The sequence below is a fragment of the Trematomus bernacchii genome, unplaced genomic scaffold, assembly GCF_902827165.1.
Source record: "Trematomus bernacchii unplaced genomic scaffold, fTreBer1.1, whole genome shotgun sequence".
Taxonomy (NCBI): Eukaryota; Metazoa; Chordata; class Actinopteri; order Perciformes; family Nototheniidae; genus Trematomus; species Trematomus bernacchii.
Genome location: NW_022987910.1, coordinates 4,521,901 through 4,543,316, shown reverse-complemented (window position 1 = coordinate 4,543,316; position 21,416 = coordinate 4,521,901). Strand labels below are relative to the sequence as shown.

At 40.8% G+C, this 21,416-nt stretch overlaps 1 protein-coding gene across 6 annotated transcripts in view; it reads right to left on the bottom strand.

Moving 5' to 3' along the window:
- Positions 1-21,416, bottom strand: part of dock10 (dedicator of cytokinesis 10) — a 65,343-nt gene that overhangs the window by 9,858 nt on the left and 34,069 nt on the right. For 5 of the 6 annotated variants that reach the window (XR_004554682.1, XM_034115000.1, XM_034114996.1 and 2 more), the window contains exons 5-41: positions 19,414-19,486; positions 18,999-19,124; positions 18,607-18,741; positions 18,107-18,293; positions 17,235-17,323; positions 16,783-16,866; positions 16,399-16,557; positions 15,995-16,243; positions 15,747-15,869; positions 15,160-15,242; positions 14,918-15,040; positions 14,752-14,831; positions 14,477-14,664; positions 14,266-14,331; positions 14,055-14,147; positions 13,754-13,877; positions 13,518-13,639; positions 13,272-13,355; positions 12,315-12,407; positions 12,011-12,129; positions 11,710-11,779; positions 10,250-10,363; positions 9,996-10,067; positions 9,726-9,872; positions 9,442-9,525; positions 9,257-9,353; positions 9,069-9,101; positions 8,647-8,825; positions 7,930-8,046; positions 7,331-7,448; positions 7,108-7,229; positions 5,726-5,840; positions 5,352-5,418; positions 4,955-5,002; positions 2,457-2,567; positions 1,869-1,978; positions 1,528-1,643 (exon numbers count right to left, since the gene is read on the bottom strand). Coding sequence is in view for 5 of the 6 variants with exons in the window: in XM_034115000.1 (XP_033970891.1) it covers positions 1,528-1,643; positions 1,869-1,978; positions 2,457-2,567; positions 4,955-5,002; positions 5,352-5,418; positions 5,726-5,840; positions 7,108-7,229; positions 7,331-7,448; positions 7,930-8,046; positions 8,647-8,825; positions 9,069-9,101; positions 9,257-9,353; positions 9,442-9,525; positions 9,726-9,872; positions 9,996-10,067; positions 10,250-10,363; positions 11,710-11,779; positions 12,011-12,129; positions 12,315-12,407; positions 13,272-13,355; positions 13,518-13,639; positions 13,754-13,877; positions 14,055-14,147; positions 14,266-14,331; positions 14,477-14,664; positions 14,752-14,831; positions 14,918-15,040; positions 15,160-15,242; positions 15,747-15,869; positions 15,995-16,243; positions 16,399-16,557; positions 16,783-16,866; positions 17,235-17,323; positions 18,107-18,293; positions 18,607-18,741; positions 18,999-19,124; positions 19,414-19,486 (4,120 nt within the window). In the remaining variant the exon portion in view is untranslated. The remainder of the gene's footprint in view (positions 1-1,527; positions 1,644-1,868; positions 1,979-2,456; positions 2,568-4,954; positions 5,003-5,351; positions 5,419-5,725; positions 5,841-7,107; positions 7,230-7,330; positions 7,449-7,929; positions 8,047-8,646; positions 8,826-9,068; positions 9,102-9,256; positions 9,354-9,441; positions 9,526-9,725; positions 9,873-9,995; positions 10,068-10,249; positions 10,364-11,709; positions 11,780-12,010; positions 12,130-12,314; positions 12,408-13,271; positions 13,356-13,517; positions 13,640-13,753; positions 13,878-14,054; positions 14,148-14,265; positions 14,332-14,476; positions 14,665-14,751; positions 14,832-14,917; positions 15,041-15,159; positions 15,243-15,746; positions 15,870-15,994; positions 16,244-16,398; positions 16,558-16,782; positions 16,867-17,234; positions 17,324-18,106; positions 18,294-18,606; positions 18,742-18,998; positions 19,125-19,413; positions 19,487-21,416) is intronic. The other variant, XM_034114997.1, reaches the window with a different exon arrangement.

Here is a 21,416-nt window from a genome sequence, read left to right as displayed (position 1 = left end):
CGCATAGCTATGGTAACTTATTTTGTTGTTTTTCATTATCTGACCCAGTGGTAGCATGTAGATGTTAAAGAGAAGAGGCCCCAAGATGGAGCCTTGAGGAACCCCACATGTCATATTTGTCAACTCAGATGTGTATTTACCTATAGAAACAAAGTTGTTTCTGTCCTTTAAGTAGGATTCAAACCAATTTAGAACTGTTTCCGAAAGTCCCACCCAGTTTTCTAGTCGATCTACTGTAGTAATATGTTGTGGTCAACAGTGTCAAACGCAGCGCTGAGATCTAATAATACTAACACGGAAGTTCTGCCACTGTCTGTGTTTAAGTGGATGTCATTGAAGACCTTTAGAAGAGCAGTCTCAGTGCTGTGGTTTGGACGAAATCCTGACTGGAACACATCCAAACAGTTATTTAAATGCAAGAAATTACTCAACTGTTGAAAAACTACCTTTTCAATGATTTTACCTAGAAATGGGAAGTTTGATATGGGCCTGTAATTGTTCATTACTGAAGCATCTAGATTATTATTTTTTAAGAGCGGTTTAATGACTGCCGTTTTTAGGGCCTGTGGAAAAACACCTGAGTGAAGAGATTTGTTTACTATGTGAAGTAGATCTGAGGCCATGCAATGAAAAACATTTTTGAAAAAACCTGTTGGAATAATATCAAGGCAGCAGGAGGAGGATTTCAGATGTTGAATAATGTCCTCTAGGTTTTTATCATTAATCTGATGGAATTGTGTCATGGTGTTTGAATTGATATTAGGTGGACATAGGGACAACACATTTGCTGTACCTGATGCAGAGGCACTGACTGCTTGTCTAATTTTCTGAATGTTGTCAGTGAAGAAGGAGGCAAAATCATTGCAGGCCCTGGTGGATAGAAATTCAGAGGCTACTGACACTGGGGGGTTTGTTAGTCTGTCAACGGTAGCAAACAAGGCACGTGCGTTGTTTTTGTTTTTGGAAATGATGTCAGAGAAGAAAGACTGTCGTGCAATTTTCAATTCCAAATTATAAAAGCCAAGTCTCTCTTTATAGATTTCAAAATGAACCTGGAGATTTGTTTTTCGCCACCTGCGTTCAGCTTTTCGACACTCTCTTTTTTCTCTGTTCTCACGGTCACGGCCTTTCTCCATGGAGATATTTTCTTGCCAGTCACTTCCTTTATCTTAGTTGGAGCAATGGCATCTATAAAATTTTTTATTTTTGAATTAAAATGATCTACTAGCTCATTTACTGAGATGTTAGCAGGGGCAAGTGTGGAAGAAAAATTCTGAGTAAACATTTCCCTAGTATTTTCAGTTAAATATCGCTTTGTGGTTACCTCTTTTTGAACATTTTTGTGAACAGAAATAGAGCTCTCAAAGAAAACACAGGAATGATCAGAGAGTGCAACATCAGTCACCACAACCATAGAGATATTCAGACCCTTTGAGATCATTAAGTCCAGAGTGTGCCCCTTGCATAAACATTCAACATTTTTGATTTATTAAGTGTTTGGTGTGAAATGTAGTTTCATGCACAGACCTTGTGATGATGGACAAAGAGCTCCAGTACATCCAGCACAGTGAGGGCCACCTCGGTGGACATGTTTGCCTCAATATCTGTAGGACTCAGGGTGTCCCCATCCTGAATGTTCCCATCTGGAAAAACAATCAACAAGAATCACTTAAATCCATCTCAGCACCTTTATATTCATCTCTTTCTAAATGTTTTTGACTGTGTGTGTGTGTGTGTGTGTGTGTGTGTGTGTGTGTGTGTGTGTGTGTGTGTATGTGTATGTGTATGTGTGTGTGTGTGTGTGTGTGTGTGTGTGTGTGTGTGTGTGTGTGTGTGTGTGTGTGTGTGTGTGTGTGTGTGTGTGTTACCTGTCTCCATCATATGCAGCAGCTTAGGGTTGTTGAGAGCATTCTTGCCCCTGATGATGGGCATGGTTTGGGAGCGGGCATGCCGGTGACCTTCCCCTCCTGACGCCATCCTGGAGGCAACAGCAGGGATCAGCGGATGGTGTCAATTACAGTTCCATCACACATTTAATTTAATCCTTGTTGTGTTTTTTTCAGAGAGCACATTTTAGCAGACCGTTTAATATAAATTGCATTCATGTCCCAAGGACATGCTGTTATTGGGAGACTATTAACACATGGGATTACAGAAACAGAGACTGGCATATCACACAAAACACTGCAGGTATGAGGAGGGGCATGCTGACAACACAGTTACAGTCTATAACACACAGTGGTGACATCAATGATGAATATACACAGAAGAATAATATATCTATGTAAATCCAAGTGTTGTTGTACCTGTACCTGAGTTTCTGTTAAATTAAATATTTACATTTTGAGCCAATTACCAGACATCATTAGCATGAATAACAATTTCAGTGGAAGACTCTGTAAATAGTTTGAATCTGTCATCGTGGCTGAGGTGTTTTCCTGGAGGAGGGTGATTACCATTGTGGGAAGAGACTTGAGGGATGAGAGGACTGGGAGGGGTGGTTAGAGCCCTTCAGGGTGCCATTGGCGTGGGTGGACTGGGCCAGCTTTACTGCCGCTGCTAGCTTCCTGTTCACGAGCCAATCACATCAAAGCTAACATTAGTTAGTTTAGTCAAAGCTAACATTAGTGAGATTTGTTGAGACCGTCATTGCTTAGAGTCCATCATTAGTGTGATATTTGAACTATGTGTGGCATGTTAATAGTTGAATTTGCCTGCAATCAATAACATTTGACCAAAATAAACCAAGTGCAATACATGTTTGCACTTGTGACCTTGTTGCATATTTGTGGCAGCCAGGTCAGATTGTATTCCTGTAATGCTAAAAGCAGATCTTCAATTTGACCTTGGCTTAATGAGAGCGGCTAAAGTCAGAGAGAAAGATCAAGAGGGAGGTCAGCCAAATGGAAAGGTTAGTGGCGTAGCAGAGTCAATAGTTTTAGTTTGCCATTAGTAGACTATTGTGTAATAATAATTAAATGAACTCTAGGTAGAGTGTTAGTGGACAGAAAAAGCTTGAAGTCAGCATTAACAGTGGACAGCGAGGAGATTAGGATGTGGTGAAACCAATACGGTTAAGCTGCAGCGATCCAGCTTAGTAACAAACAGATGTTTGACATATATTCTCATGATTTTTGAATGAACAGCTATTGAAAAACCATGGCCAGTATACACAAAGCACATGTGGCTTTGGCCAGCCAAGAGAAGCAGGACACAACTGATGTGTAAGCCAATCGAAACAACTGCTTTAGAGCTCGTTAAGCAGCAGGTGGAGGCCGGCGGTCATGAGACAGAGGACGACGTGCAACATCAATGAGACAAATGTGTAACAGGATGTTAAGAGCAAACAAAACATACAGCACCAACATAAACTACAATGCATAATGCAGAAAGGGTGACTTCATGCAACAGAACATCAATACATGTGCAGTCAGTCACACTGAGATCCATTAACAGCTGCAGCATGCAGAGGCCGAGGGCATGAGGCAGGCACTGTGGCAGAGACTAAAGCACAGGTTGAACATGTAGAATACATTACAATTCATAGTTATTAGCTTGTGTCGTGTAGTGTTTATTGCATCAACAAACGTGTGCCTGTATCGTAGTAAAAGTATACTGTAAAATATGGCTTAAGTTAAGGAAGTGAAGCTCCCTGCACCAACTCAGACAAGACAGGACCAGTCACAATATTGTCTTGAATTAAACCCCACAGACTACTTAAACCCAAGCTACAAGATCACACTTCATTGAAAATGTTGAACTATTTGACTATATGTTTCTTTACAAGGGTCATGTCATGTATATCCTTAATATTTTAATCAAACTGATGACAGTTGTGTGTTGGCTACTGCCAATCTAATTTGATAATACCTAAAGCTGTAATCATCATTTCAATTCAAAGAAAAATTTGAAACCAAGTTTTCAGCAGGGGCTTAAATGACTAATTGTTGTGTGATAGGCTGGCTGACTGATTGTCCTCTGAGCTTGCTGGCTGGCTACACATTGCTAGTGTAATTCATCTCTCCTGAACTTCAATGGGTGCCAACACTGACTCAGCCAGGCATCAAAGAGCTAACAGAGAGAGACTGAGACAGACACAGGCGTAAGACTGTGAATCCCCCCTGGCTTGGTATTACAGACGAATGTTAAGTAGCTAGCGGCCCCTTACAGGCTCATATGCGTCTGAGAGCGCTACCTAGGCTTCCAGCTATCTTTATTCTTTTAATGCCTGCACGCACAGAAAAGCAGTGTGTTCTCCTAGCCTTTTGATGGCCTACATCTCAGCATCCTATTGCTGAAAGGAAAAATAGAGCTAATTTAATTAGCTGGGAGGAACCAGAAGATGGAGGAGTCTAGCGGTGCCAATGGCTCAGCTCCAGTAAGAGCACACACACACACACACACACACACACACACACACACACACACACACACACACACACACACACACACACACACACACACACACACACACACACACACACACACACACACACACACACACACACACACACACACACACACACACACACACACACACACACACACAACCCCCATCCTGTGCTTGCCAACTACTACAGTAGAATATCCAGCAGTGCTTTTTTCCCTAACAGCAGGATCCAGGAGTCCCCCCTCCCCCTCTCTTCCCCCCTTTACCTCTTCCCCTCTTGAAGCTCATCCCTGAGTGTGCACATGCATACAGAACACATATTAGTATTTCTGCCTGACTGTTTTGAATACATTTATTTGTGTGTGGTTGCATTTGCACATTGTGCGTTCATGTGTTTGCATGATTATATGAATTATGCGGGTGGGGGTGTTACAACCTTTAGCTGTGGCATGTATGTTGAGTTAATAAGCTCTTTCCATAAATGCAGCATTATAATAATTGCAAGTGAATATATGACCTGGTCCACCTCTTTTTGGGAGAAAGCGTTAGGGAGCACAGACTCACCTGGCGATGTGACGTTTTCCCAGGAACCTGAAGTGCTGAAGACACAGCCTGAAGGAAGGGACAAAGCAACAATGTCTTGGGTGAAGCTTTGCTTGTTTTTTTGTTTTGTAAGTTAAGAACATGGAATAAATGTGATCAAACTGAGTGGCAACAGAACAGTCTAGATGCTGACATAAACAGGAAACAGGCAGTTAATTAACTCCACTGTGGAGAAGGAGCTCATTGGAATAACAGTCTGTTTTTCATCTCTCTCTCTTGCTGTGTCATTACTTTCATCTGTTCCCTTCTAGCTACAGTCTTCTAATTTCGCCTTTTTTTTCTTCTTTGTGCATAATATTTCTAGTCAGCCTTAAAGGACCTGTGGTAATACTGTGCAATGAAAAAGAAGAGGACTTACTCCAGGATGTTAAAGAAGTCGGAGATCTCCTGGTGAATGGCCCTGTGCCAGTAGGACACCAGCACATCTGCAGACAGGAATCAAAGACATCTTGTTACATACTATGGCAGAAGTGTCCATTAAAATGTACATAGAATCAGTACTTCAATGCTGAAATGGCAGGCATGTTACAAAACTTAACAATATTTAGTGTTTTAATCTGCAAAATATATAGATATCTGAGGTTTGCTGTATTTTTATAATTTAATAAAAGATAAAAAATATCAACTATTGATGAAATCTTCTGGGCCTCTGTATTAGTATTAAGGTACACAATTCAAAAGAGCTCTGGACTGTACTTTAATGTGGGAAACCTTAGTATAAACATGTCTTACCCTCAGATATGGTTTTCATGATGTGCAAAAAGCACATGAGCAGACTGCGGGTCTCTGCCTGGTCCAGCTTGTCACAACGAGAACCGTAGCCTATGAGGGACTGCGGCCGTGCAAACTGAGAAGACAGAAACATCAGACAGAAATACAGTCAGAGATAAACTGCTAGTATAGTATCTGTATCTGGTATCTACTGTGTATGCTTTAGCAACCTGTAGGCTAACTTAAGATAAAGTAACTTCAGCCTTAATTTCACTGCTTTAAGTCGAAACAATTATTGATAAATAAAGCTTTCAGGAAATGAGGAATAGGTTTGGAAACATCATTAGGTACGATATACCTACATGTTGGGAAACTATTTAAATTAAAGGGGACCTATCATGCAAAATGCACTTTTGTACGTCTTTTATACATGAATATGTGTCCCCGGTGTTCCAGGGAACTCACCAAGTGTCAGAAAACACAACCCTCTCTATTTTCCTCCATACCCAAATCTCTAAAAAAGGGGCTGCAACGGATCTGATAAAAACTGATCCAGATTTGAACACTTTCCTGACGTCAGGACGGTGGCGCTACGGCTATTGGGCCAACTCCACCAATCAGGAGGAGACAACCACGGCATTGCCGTTCGAAAGCGCTTGAGACGGTGTAGTACATATGCCAGGCCTGTAGGTGGTGCTGTTCTCACAGAATCTGCCCTTGCTAAAACAGATCTAAAAAATGTCAAATTGAGCAAAATGAGGCATGGCTAAAATGCATGATCTGTTTGGTATTTTGAAAAAAAAAAAGTATAAATATGCCTTATATAGGTATGGTCCTATACTATATTATTCAAATATAGCATGATAGGTCCACTTTAACTATTTAAATTAGTAACTTATTACCAGAAGTTACTAATTAAAAGAAATACATATATTTCAATTAAGGAGAGTGTATTTGTTGGAGTCTAGCCAAAATTATTTAAGGGTAAGGGGGGTCTGTTTTTGTAATCAAAGGCTGCAGCATTTCTTCTTTCAAGTGCTATTTGTCTATCTCAATTATAAAGTAAAGTATAAAGTATGTTTAATCCTAAACTACCAGGACGCCCCAGGTTCGATGTTTCTTTAGCTGGTATTAGAGCAGCTTGTCTAACATCAGTGGTCTAAAATGGGAACCAATGACATATTTTTGATGCATACAGCTCTTTTATAAATACATATGTATAAATAAATATAGATATTTTTGAAGAATTTATTAGATACGACCCACAGAGAGGAAGACACACAGTATATTAAAACACACACAATGTATCTACACAATTTAAATTGTTTTAACACATCTGCCAGCAGCACCTCTGTCAGACCATGTGAGACGTGTAAGTAATACCACAGGAGCTGATGGCTCACCTTCTCACATCCGTCCATTTTCTCACTGTTCCTGTCGCTGTTGCTAGGGTTGGAGTCCACGCTGATCAGAGAACCCCGAGAGTCGGTCCGGTTACCCGTGGCAACTGCCAAGGAGGAGAAGGCTGGTTGGGTGGGGGGGGGGATTCAGCAACAATGTCCTTATTCACACCTTTTCATAACCACACTAGGCATACATATACAGCTACACACAAGCATGTCATACCTGTGATGGAGTTTAGTACTTCTTTAGAAAAGGATGCATCCACAGAGTTGCCATGGCGAGTAACGGGAATCACCCCTCCCGCCACTACCCCTCCTACACTGAGGTCGTCTCGAGAGCCCTGGTGGGGGGGCGGACAGGGGAGAGGACTCATTTAGAGAAACATATTTGTTGCTCGATTTTTTTTTAATGTTTTACCAAAATCTTCATATTTCATTAGTTATAAGACCATGTTATTCATACTTTATGACATTATCCATGAAGGTAATCAACATAAAAAATGATCATACTTAAATTATTACTATTCTTTTCTATTTCCAAATGAAAGCAACATTCAACATGTATATTGATCGATCACACAGTTGTGTTTAAGTGTTGTGGAAATCAACATGAACTTTTGTTGTTGTATAAATGACAGGGTTAAGACCCACTATGCTTGTCCTAAAGTAAACTGTTGGAGTTTACATGTTCTGATAACTAACAAAAGGAGAACTGAAACTAACTAAATAAGAACAAACGCTGCAGAAATATGTATGATGCTGGTCACAGTTAATAAATCCAGTATGCAGAGAGTCAATCAATCATATCATCTTGACTCTTACTTGGTCACTTGAAGTGAAGTAGATGGGGAAGACGTCCCTGAGGAAGAATCGAGGCATGTTGTCCAGGATCAGGCCATACAGAGGCAGGTACAGAGATGCAATTCTTGCCTGCTTTTCCTGGAAGGGAAGTGAAAGAAAAGGGTATAGCATTTAAAGGATTTGTGCACATTTTATATCCTGTAAAAAAAACTTGAAATACAACAAAGAACAACATGCCGTTTGAATTAAAAAGCTTGTAATGATACACTAAATACGTTTCCACAGCCAACCTACCCTGGCAAGAGATAAAACATGTATATCTTTACAGTATGGGGGTTGTCCATAGAAAACGTCAGTGCAGTTACATGATATTTAATATGTTCTGCCAACATGATTTGTATTTCTTTGGCAGACATTTGGTCCTGACTAGAGCCGTGCTGCTGTGTTGTGGTTGGCAGTATTTGGTTCTGTTTAACTGAGGACAAATTACTGCCTCGATCTGATCTGGACACTTGCCAGCATTCATCAAGAAATCGTCTCTGCCGCTTGCAGCTGCTACGAACAATCACATGTCAGTGTGTGTGTGTGTGTGTGTGTGTGTGTGTGTGTGTGTGTGTGTGTGTGTGTGTGTGTGTGTGTGTTACGTATGAGTCACATTGGAAGAATGTCTACTGTTAGCCCATGACTCATTGTTCATGCCTTTTAGTTTTCTCCCGTGTAAACATGTGTTCTGGCTACCTTGGTGGCATAGCGTGCATCCAGAGAGTGTTTGGCCATGAGAGTCTTCAAGGTGGCTAACGCAAGGTGTCTCAGGTCTTGCTCGTCCTGGAGGGCCAGCCCCAGTTCTCGTAGCAACAGGCCAGTCAGGAAGTGCTTCCTGCAGAACTCTCCGGTCAGGTTGTACTCGGGCACTGACACTGAGAAGGGATAAAAGATTCACTTCATTTATTTTAAGTGGAGGTGCACATGATTTAAATAATGCTCCTGCCAACATTTGCTTTCCATCAGGGAGATAATTAATCATTTTCTAAATAAAACTCTGGTGACAGTAAGCAAATAATGTGACAAGCCAATTTTCCATGGATTTCCTTATCATCACACCACTGTAGCACGCACACTGAGGCGTGAGCACACAGAAAAGAGTGAGTGAACATATTTACCATGAGTACTTTGTGGCTCTGGGGATGAATGGTCTGACATGGACAAAAAGTCAGAGAAAATGACAGGATGAGAAAGAGAGAGAGAAAGACAGAGTGTTAATAGACAAATGAGAGTGAGAGCTATTGATGTATGAGTTACCACATTAACACGGTGTCAATGAGTTACAGGGTATGACTCGGGCTCTTACCTGCGATGCGAGCGGAGGGTAGCGGCAGGCTCAGAGGAATGTAGTGTTCGTGGTTACACACGTCTCTCAAGAATTCAAATTTCCGCTCACACAACACCTACCAGACACACAAAAAAAAAGGTATTATTGAGTTGAATATGCATCTAGTTGCACATTTATATTGTTTTCTTGAATGTAGTTTTTACCTTGCTGTCAGTGGCAGTGATCATGTTTATATAGTTGCTTATGAGTTTGAATGTGAAGCCTCGGTCCATGAGAGTAAAGCAACGCTGTAAAGAAGCAGACAGAAAGATATGGGTCATTAAACACTAATGGAGGAATAAGTTGCTTTTAAGTGAATGATTAAAGGGTTTTCAATGATCGCTCCCAGAGAAAGCACAGTATGTTTACATGTACTCACACTATTATGTTTCTTTTCTCTTTAACATTATCATTAAATCCATGATTAAACAACGCATTTTGCTCCCACCTTGACAAAAGCTGCCACGGCCAAGTTTGCGCTGCGTGTCTCTTCTGCTAGGTCTTTGTTTTTCCAGAAGATGTGTTCAGACACCGTCTCCACCAGGGTCTCCACGCGGCTCAGGTAGGATGAGGGGAAACGCTGGGGCCTTGGAAGCTGTAGTGACACAGAGTCAGCGTAAAACAATCATGCATTGTGTCCCATTGTCAGACTATTCAAATTCAAAGGAACTTTGCTGTCCAAGTGTAGGCTTTCAGGAGCAGTAATATGCCACCTTACCTTGACCTTGTCAGAATCGTCCAGATTTTGGGCCATGGACTTGACAATCAGCTCAAAGAAGAACCACGAGAACTGAAACCAGGAGGGGTTAAATTAAGGTCAATCTTGCTCCAATTTTGTATAATCTGCTCCAGCTGACAACTGATTTATTTTCCCTGATTGACTATTCTTGAGGACCTTAGAGTAAAAATGTAAATTGAAGTTTTCCATTTCATAATAACTAAACTGAAGCAAGTATGAGGAGAGAAACAAACCTTCAGGACGTTCCTGACTGCTGCCTGCTCATTGCTCTTCAGGTCAAAGGTCATCCCCTTAGCCAGCTCCTCGTGAACCGTCCTGAAGCCGTGGGCCTCTGACTTAAACACATACTACACACAGGGAGAAAGAGAAACGAGTCAGTTAAATGTGCATTCTTATAATTCTTTAATGATTTTTGGAGCATTGATTTTTCCATTTCGGAGAAGCAACAGTAGAAAAACAACAGATGAGATTGATTGAAAGAAACTTAATTAGTTGATATTTTTATAGCAAAAAAGACATTAAAAAAACATTTTCTAGTTCTCCGTTCTCCGCTGCTTTTCTTTGTCTTACACTTCAGTATGGGATTTATTCCAGTTGTGGACGGTTTGTCAAGACATTAAAGGCCATTAGTCACAGCTGAAGTCACTGGCCCTACTGTAGGTACACAGGTTGCTCCAATCAGCTCATTACTGTTTTAATTAATCGATAAAATGGTTAAACAAATCAATAGGTAAAAAAGTGAAAAGTGTCCTACGCAAACTAAAACTATAGGGAATTATATGTATTTCTTCTCCAAAAAATGATAAACAAATAATGGATTTTGACAATTGATTTTCTATTTACCAGCTAATCATTAATTGTGTTTAATGTTTCAGCACAAATGTTCAAATACATATAGTCACAAATAAGGTAGATGCATTTTGAGAAAACCACTGAAATAAGGCAAATAAAATAGGTTCCATTTGGCTGAGAAAATAAAACAATGCAAGGTTTGATTACATTTAAAAAAAATGTGAATACTACCCAATTCATGCTACAGTAAGTTGAACCCCTCCCTTTCCTCCCTTCTCATTGAACACACAGACACACACGCACTACTACTGCACATCATGCCAATCTGTTACTATGGCAACCCTGGTTCCATTAGCTGTGCTGCTCTTCCCCTCCCACCACTCGTCTCTGCCGCTGCCTCTTCAGGCGCTGCGGTTTCCCTTCACTGTCTCCAACATGAAGCAGGTCTTGTGGTTTCTCCTGCTCTTTTCTCTTACTGATTTCCCCCTTAAACAAACACGCCTTGTGACTCTGATTGAGGGGGCTGGATGTCCTTGTTTGCCTCCTACTCAATCACTCTTTCTTCTTCCTCTCCCTCATCTTCTTTCTCTCGCTACTTCTCTGTTTGTGTTTGCACAGTTTTCTGGGCACGCGGCCCTAGCCACACTCCTGCTAACTCAAACAAACACACAAACATACACACATATACACAAACATACACATATACAAACACATAAAGCCTCAGAAATCAAATAGTCTGTGCAGAGATTCCACTCCTTAATGGAAAACAACAGCCTTCCTAATTATGATATGGTCAACCCTGACCACACGCATACAAACACAGGCTCAATCCAAGCCAAGGGCTGCTACTCGCTCACTAATTAAAACATCTTATGTTGGTATACAGAGTGTTTTATTATACCTTGATATAGGAGTGCAGGTAGTGATCCAGGTTTTCTTCATGGCACTTTGCAACAATGTGAACCAGCACTCTGCAGACACAGGATAACAAAGAGCTTTCATTATTACATCCTTTATTGAAAAACACATATTTTCTCTTGAAAAGCAGAATATTTTAATTCAAAATGCTGGATTCATCCAAAAAAATGCAATGGATATGGTGTTTAAACAGAACACTACCCTCACTGTTTGCTTTACTACATCCTCTGAGCCCCCACCCTTATGAGCCCAGCTGTTGTGGACGTTGTAGTACCACTGCCTACCTGGTGGTGGCAGTAGTGACATCATCGTTGTCATTCTGTGTCAAAACCTTGAAAAGCTGGTTGAATAGCACAGGCAGATATCGGATGATCACTGGGATCCTCTCCATACTGAGAAGACCCTGGAAAAGAGGGGGAGAAGATAGAGAAGGGTGGAAATAAATAAAAAACGTAAAAAACGTAAACCACAAAAAACTAAATTATGTTTGGCACACAGTAATGTTGCGTGTATTAGACAAGTAGCAAGGCTTTAGTTTGTGTCTCAGTCTGAATGAAAGCTAGGGGGATGTAGTGTCTTTTTTCTGACCTTCAGGCAGTTGAGGAAGTTGGAGGTAGGAGGTAGTGAGAGGTCCAGCTCTCTTTTCTGGCACTGCTGGAAGAATCGGTTCAGGTGGGGGTCCTGGCAGAGAGAAGAGAGGCCATGAATATCAGCAGCATCTGCAATAACACTTACTGGACTGGCTCCATTCTAGCAAACAATTATTCCTCAAATGTGAACTCCAACAAATCACCACGTTTGTCAAAATGTCATCGTCTCAGCGTTGTCAACAACAGTTTAAGTATTTCAAAAAGTACATGAAATAAACACCAGGTTTGTTGTGGAACATTTGAATAGGCTGACGATAGTATTATGGAGGCCAATGTACTACATAATAAACCTAAAAAGCTATGTTGCAGTAGCTCAGAGATGTATACTATATCTATACAATAAATATATGAATATTTAATATATATCAATATCTTTTTTTAAGTGTCCTTTTAGGGTGCAAGTAAGTAGTTTTTTTAACTTAATACGAATGACTTTTTTCCACAAAGTATTGCAAGTGAAACTTAGACTGACATAGCCTAGCAAGAGATTGCTGTTTAGCACTTCAAACATCATCTACTGGCATACTGTTAACATCCATATTGTTGTTTCATGTCATTAATAGCACATATAGTTTCAACTATTTTTATAATGTTTTTACGGATAGCTTGATGGTCAATTTATGTCCATTCACTGTCCCACACAAGCCATTCATTTTAATTATGCTAGAGAAGCCAATTACCTTATTGGGGTGAACATTTTCTTTTAGGCTAAGACCTTTACAGTGAATTTCCTGATTCTGACTCTTTTTAACAAAGAGAAAAACAGCCATCCATCAATTATAATCCATGTTGTTGTTGTTCATATGCCATCCTTCACAGAGCATACTTACAGTAAGACACAGTAAAAACAAAGAGAGCCAGGGGGAGACTGCAGACACCCAGACGAGGGTCTTACCTGGGTGTATACTGTGGAGACGACATTGGTTGACACTTTGAAAATAGTTTTTCCCCCATCGACCCATTTTACATCAGCTCCATTCTGTAAAAAGTCAAGACAGCTTGAGTCTCACACCGACAATCCCACAATGTATCACATGTATTAAATATAAATATAATCCCCGTATCCCAAATGAATGTGTTTATTATTCATCAGTATTTTTTATATTTATACACCTTGTGGTTTTCCTTCCTCGCTCCTTACCTTGGTGTTGCTGGCTTCCTTGATGGCCAGGTATCCAGGCTGCAGGTTACAGGAGACAGGGACGCTGAACTCCTGGGACGACAGGCGGCCTTCTTTGAGGAGGGGCAGCCAAGAGTACCCCACTAAAAACACACAAATACAAAAGTACTGACTGTTTGGCAAGACGAATCACAAAATAACCATCTGCACATAAATAAAAGTTCAATTAAATGAAAGCTCCAGATCAATCGACTCACCGGGGGTCTCCAGGGTTTCTCTCCTCTTAGCATTCGTCTTAGCATTAATGTCGCAGGTGACGTGGTAAAAGGAGAAGAGAAGGTGGTGCTTTTCATGAAGTTGAGTAGGAAGCTCAATCTTCACCTGAGGACACAACAGCATGTAATGAGTTACATTATGGGCTGCAAAGGGATGCTGCAGATTGTCAAGGTGTGTATAAAAATGCTCTAGTTCATGTTCTGGAGAAGTAAAAAATCCCCTTCACGGCTATAAAGATATGTATGTGGTGATTCCTCATCACACAATAATCCCATCCTTTACCTCATCGTAGAAGTCGGGGTTCTGGGAGTGATGTAGGACTGTAGAACAGGCTGCTGTGGTGAGGACTGGACCTCCTGGCTTGCCGTAGATACACTGGAAAAACAGCAATAGAAAAAGTTGCAAAATAAAGTCAGGTTCAGCCAGTTTCTCATGAGAGACAGAGTTTAACTGGAGCTGTATAAACGACAATAAAGTCACATCAGCACTCCACCTTTAAAGGTTTGGCAACTTCTTCGTCTGAGCAGCGGAACTCCACATAGACGGAAAGGTTACGAGCCTGCGAACAAAAGGACCATTGTATCAATTATAATTGGGCATGTACAAAAACAATATATCAAGTATGGAAAAACAAGAGCAATGTTGTTGATTATTTGGGATTTAAGGATACTTTCAAATTATCATTTTCATTTGCCGCGCTATACCTTAGCAAAGCTCTTTTGGCTGTCATATTTGAGGTGTTTGGGGTAGACGTAGATGTGATTCCTGTAGACGCGGTGTGGCTGTGTGAACTTGGTGGTGTCCTGGACAAACTCCTCCACCTCCACAGTAGGCAGGTGTTTGCTCAGGTCCTCAAAGGGCTTCACCCGTACACAGGAGGATGTCACACAGTCTGAAAACACAGAAAGGTTTCAGACATATAGCAGAGTAGACAGCAGAACGGGAAAATAAATGGGAGGTGTTCCCTAAAAACACATACTGGGATGCTCCAATGGAACATAGTCAACGGAGATTTCCAGCGTGCCAGGAATAGTCTGCAGTTTGCTGGTCTTCTCAGCCCTGCACAACCAAAAATGTGAATTAGATGTTGTAAGAACTGTTTATCTTGCCTTGGAAGAGTCTAAGTGTTCTACAGTTTGCCTTACCTCCTGTACTCAGACACCATCTTAATCAAGTCATCTGTGGTGATCTTGTTGCTCTCCTGTTTGAAGAGAGGCGAGAAACGAGAGTCTCTGTCTAGGGCCCCGTGGTTATCCTTAAACACTGACCTACAATAGACAAAAAGAGACATGCAGACTTTGGTTAGCTGTCAGATCCTGTTGAGAAAACATGGCAGATAACATTTTTAAATGTTTAGACAACTGAGTCTCCAAGCAGGGCCACTGACCTGACGGACCAGGCAAATGGCATGCGGTACTTTCCCAGTTTGCTACAGAACTGTTTGTTGGATTTCAAAATCTTCTGCACGGTCTGTACAAGACAAAAGCAGAGGAAGAAGGACAGAAGGAAATGTTAGCAAGACACCAAGGCTGTAATTTGTACATTGGGATGTGGTCAGCCCTTAATAATTATTGACCTAGACAGAGGGACAGGAGGTTAAATGTCTTGTGATTCACTTAGCCATTTGAACAAGGACCACATCGAGAGCTGCCAGCGGGAGAGCCGGGAAATCTCTTGGATAGGATGTCGGAAAAACCTCTTTTGAAATATCCGACCGGACTTGCATTCAGTGATGAAGATAAACTATTTTGTAAATGTCATGCATTAAAGTGTTTGAGTGGATTTATCCATTTCCCGTACAATAAATGCCCTAATGGCATGTTTCATGAGACATTTCCCTGCTTGCTTCAAGAGATAAGACGATATAAAAGGTTGGGCTCTATGTTGTTGATCAATGATAGAATATAAATTAAGCAATGTGGATTTTGATGCAAAGTGGTATTGACTAAAGAAAGGAAAGAAGGACTTTCTGACCTTGCTGGAGTCCGTATTCTTGATGTAAGGTTCAGTCCCACAAGCAATATTTCCCATCAGCACCTTTTCCACTCTTGCCACCATTACGATGTCTGTGTGGGGGTTGGTGACTGAGAAAATGGCCTGCATGTAGAACATAGGAAATGTATCTTAGAGATATTCTACATGTTAAATGCGAGTAAAGCATTCAACATGTAGCATAGTACATCTTATTTATAGAACAGACTGTGGTTGTAACATCCTTTTACCTGTTTGGGAAAGCTTAGCCACTGCTCCAGGTCGGGGCTAAGGCTACAGTCTCCTGGCTTCTTCTCAGCAGGAGAGCTCAGCCCATTCTCCTGAACTCCAACCCCCGTCGCCGGTTCAACTGTCCCGTTACAGCAGCCTCCTAACATCTGACGCACCACCTCGTGGTTGAGGTCTACGTGGAAATCTGCGGACACTTTCCTTCCTTCTCGTATATCCAGCAGAGCCAGCGACACAAAGAGGGGTTCAATCTGGTGGAGCAAATTCAGTCCAGTCATTGTCATTGACATAGATTAGTAAAACTGCCCCTCTCACATTCTTTACCATAATTGTACAGACCCATGGTGAGGCAGAAATAAATATAAGTATGTTTGAATAACTGTCTGAAATGCTTTCTAATCCTCACATTAGTGACCGGTCCAGTTTCAGTCTCGTTGATGCAGCCCTGTAACATGAGATTGAGGGATCGGCAGGTTATCATAAACCTCCTGCCCAGTTTCTCCTCAAACGGACGCACGGTTGAGTTTTCAACTGACGAATGTTCGGTCCGTGGGCTCCTCAAGACCTATGGTTGGTGAAACACAATTGACCACATTTTTCTGATGAGATCTAGTTAAAAACTGCAAAATTATGACAAACATAAAGAATAGATTCATGTCATAAAGGAAAAATGCATAAAGTTAAACATAAAATAAGTAATGATAGAGTAAACACTACAAAAATAGTGGAATACTCAAAGAATATATGTAGATATATATGTAGATGTGCAGCCACATTAGTTTATTCTTACAGGAGTATCAGGATCCAGGGAGAACAGATTCAACCTCTCTTCTCTCCTGGCAGAACGAATTCCTTCATCTGTCTCAGAGATATACTGTCAGGGAAGAGATAGAAATAAAGACAACAAAAAAAAATAGCTTATTATGGATTATAATATCAGTAAAACAAGTTTTCTTGTGGAACAGGAAAGTCATGTTTACGTTCAGTGCTTCTCACAAAAATGCATTAGGGGGAATTCTTGAGGCCTATAAAAACATGGCAAATTCCTCCCTCATAATATATTTACAAAGCCAACTTTTTTTATATCTGGATATTGGCATTGTTTACATCCATGTAAGGCTGATAAGCACTTTCATTATTTTCTGTCTTTAGCTAACACATTGCTTATTTTCTACCATTACTGTTGCCCATTGGAAAAACCATCAGGAATGTGTTCTGCTCGAATGTGTACATGTGTACTACCTTTGCTAGCTCTGGATTGATGCCGTTCTCTGTTGTAGTATCTTCATTCTCCTGTAAGCAGCAGTCACTCAACGACAGGTCAAACACATCTGGAGGGAGAACAAACACGATCAGTACTCCTGAGAGGGACCTCTGTTTATGAGTGATGACACTGAGTGGATGGGAAAGTTTCTCAAAGCACTTCATTTTCCCAAAAGGTTAAAGGCTATATTACGTTTTCTAGAATAGGTTCAGCAGTACACTAAATACACACTCACGGAGTCATCCGACATATATCCATCTCAGAATGAAATATGACTCTATTTGTGGTATTTACGGGTAATAAGGCAGGCAGGCTTTTGCAGATATATAATGGTCATGTGCCCGTAGCACTTCTTCTTAAAGGCCATCCTCAACAAAATGGCTCATTAGTGGTAGGCTCACAGCCTGATTTAGAGGCACCACAGAGCCATGACGGCTGAGGCCATTACATCATTCCACCACTTTTCACCAGGTTGAGTTTCATTGCTGTTGCTGTCTGTTATGATTCAGGCTCTCACATATTATCAAGTTTCATGAATTTTGCTATTTAATAATAAAGTATGATGTATTAAACAAAGGTGGAGTCAATGAGCCCAAAACTAGCTGAAATGAGTTGGACAGAGAGGAGACGTTAACATTTTTGCTGACACCGGGTTAAAAAAAGTCTTCCTCTCTTTAGGGCACCATGATTTATACATGTGTTGGAATTCTGCTTAAATGTCCCCTCCTTAAATACCCCTCTCGCTACTAAATTACCATTTGTGCTTACAATCCTCTTTGCTCTTTCCAACTATTTTTTATGGTAGGTAGAGTGTGTGCTTTCCTAAATACAAAACCAGAGCCGCTCTCACCCTGCCGATGGTCGGTGAGGTCAAGACTCTTGCGGTCAGGAGCGGGACCATCGTGGGGACTGATCTGTAGGATGCGGGTCAAAGTGCTGATCCATTCCTCCATGTCCTGCTCGCTCTCCGCGGCCAGCACGAAGTACGTAACCTCGTTCATTTTCAGCTCAAAGGCATGTTTCCTTAGACGGTTATTCTGTACGGGGATGAATGGAAGGATGAATAGGATAATGTGGTTAAGCAATGAAACCAGAGCTTGGTTCGGCTTTGGAAAACTTGACTCTTTCTTCCAAGTGCATGTTTAGCATGTGCTGAATTATAAACATATCCTTGCTTGCATGGGATTAATTGTTACAATTTTTTTACTTGGCTGCTTTGTGCAATATTGAGGATTGAATAGGAACGGGAGCATAAAAAGCCTCCCTATATTACTCTGAATATACAAGTCTTTAGTATGTATAAGATAGTGTAAATGGTGCTCTTATTTATTTAAATGATTTAAGACCCACCTGTACCACACCAGTGCAGGAGTCAAGGAAGATGCACCCTTTGGGCTCCTTGGAGATCTTTTCATCTTTGTAAAAGTTCATGATGTACGAGTTATCCGTCAACTGGGTGAGCTGAAAATACCTCCTCTTGAACGACTGCACAGAAAAGGTGCAAATAGTATTAAGACAAAGTTATAGACAACAATGTATTTAGGGTATGTGCTAAAATGACCCAAAACACAAAATAAGTACATTATTGCGTGAAAATCAAACAGTAATGTAGATGATGCCGTATTATTATTACAAAAACATGTCATTAATAAGAGTCACACTTAAAGTTAAAACATTTCAGCTGAAAACTGGGGGGCAAGTGAGGGTCAGGGTGATGAAGGAAGAGAGAAAAAGTGTGTCACCCGAACAGTGATGCTATTGTTGACGGTGCTGTTAAAGTTCCCTTTGTAGAGCCAGCCTGACCGAAACACACCGATCCCACCTCCACCACCTCCCCCTCCTTTGGACGAGGACAGGGATGTTGTATCCTGTAAAACATAAATATGGTCAGCTGTGGTAACATTAGCTCTCTGTTTATCCCTCTGACAAAGAGGAGCAGATGATCAATAGTGAAAAAGAGACTTTCCAAGACTCATTCTATCTTAGGATGGCTATTTGTCATTCAAATGATGTTCATAAACAATGTCCCACTGACCTGTAATGAACTAACTGCACTCCCAAAGCTTTAAGGCTGTAGTAAACTAATTTAAACAGGATGTATTGAGTTTGCAATGCGTTCATTCTAAAAGCATTTGTCAGAAGATGGTCATTACTGACCTCATCCTTGTCAATGTCTTCATGGTCGATCTCAAAAGAATGTGACGGCAGCTTCTCAGCTTTGTACAGTTTCCTATAAAGGAATTGGAAGAAGAAAAATGTTGAACTCTGATAATGAAATATATTGATGGAAAGAGAAAATGATTTCAGGAATTTAATTATTCCACTCTATTTGAGTGGTGTAAATTAGTGTGGGTGGCTGACTGGGCTCCATCGTTCTCTGTCAGGAGTCGACAATAGGTAGTGCTCACTTGATCCCTCTCAGCTGATTCCAATGGCCGACCTGTCTTTGTCTGCTAGCCATGGGATAACATGCCTTTGTGTGTGTGCTGTGAGCTGCAGACAGCTAGGCTACAGTCTGTGAAGGGTAACACTGGAACAACCCTTCGCTCAAAGTCACACAGTCGTAAAAAGCAGACTGAAACAAATCTCTTAAGGGGACTATGTTTAGAAGATTGCTGGTGATTGTAGGCTGGCCACTGACAGAGGAATGCTAATACTGGCCTGCACAGATGAAAAACGCTCCACTTTATCTCAGTGGTGACAACCACACATATACAGTAGCTGTAGATTCCCATTGTATTTGGATCCCCTGTATTGTACATGCAACTTATAACCTGAATGCCTTTTGTTTATGTTTGGTAAGCTTGTCTGGCTTATAAACAAAACATATAACAATAGGTTTAATGCTAGATCAATTGCTGCAAAAAGACAAGAAAATGTGCTATGATTGTGCTATAACTTGTATTTAAGCTGCATTTCACTTTACAGTTCACCCTGGATGTCAGGTCAGAGGTCATGTGAACTGACTGAAAGGATACAGTGGCAACCCATGGGACAAAAGAGGGACATTCCTGTGGTTGAGAGCAGTCACTGCAGGGCGGCTCAGGGTCAGCCTCACTGGGACTGATACAACTTCAGTTCACTGACAGCCTGATTTTGATAAATGAGCGCCTGAATGAATGGGTGTCTGACTGGATGACTGACATTTATAAAAGATATCTAGGGAGCAGTAAAAGTTAACATTTGTGAGAGAGGAATTTCCTCAGTCTCCCACTCTGACTCTCTTTCTCACTCAACACCTGCCAACATTTTGTTCTTGTTAATGACCTCCCACCTCAGTGTAACAAATTGTGGTTATTCTCGATGTTAGGGGCGACTTGTGGGTCTCATTGTAAATGAGGGAAAATATCCAGCATGTGTTTAATCAAGTCAGTAAGTCAAACAAATCTCAAACCACGTTTTTTAAACTTCCAATCAGCATACATCTCCAAATCATATACTGAAACTGTACATGAGAATGTTGCTCATGTAGAATCTTAGGCTGGGTAACGTAATTATGCAGTACTTGTGGCGAGCTTGAGTTTTTGATACAAATACAAAAAAGGTAAGATTTCAATACCTTAAAACGATAAGTATTGACAATAAAAACATTTCAATGTTAAATCGAGAGCCCTCTAATCCGAGAATAAGTAAAAAAAGATGATGAACCTGAAAGTACATCAAAAATCGATCCAAGCTCAATATGCAGCTCTATAGGAGGAACCCAACAGGGCAGTACATGTCATAGAAATGGTTTTGAAATGTTGGTAAAAGCTATTGATTGCTCTCTTTTCAAATGTGAGAGGAAAAGATTGATACCCCGCTCATATTTGTAGGTTACACATGAAGCCACAGCCATGATGTTTTTTTTTCACTTAGCACAGATTAGCCTGGCTCTGCAAAAAGAAAGCAAAGTCCAGCACAAAATTGTCTTTCAAAGTGGGTTTTGTGCCAATATATCTTCTGACCAGATGTAGTGACTTCCTGGTGTCTCCAATGAACTCAAGAATCACTGAGCCAGGGCAAAAGGAGGCTTGCAAACAAGTCATAATCAGGCTAACTATTTCCCTCAGCTTCCAGTGTTAATGTTTATTTGTATTACCTTTTTTATTTAACGTCTTATTTCATTAACAGAGGCTCTTTGTTCAGAATAGGTATATCACAACAAAGAAACAAGATAC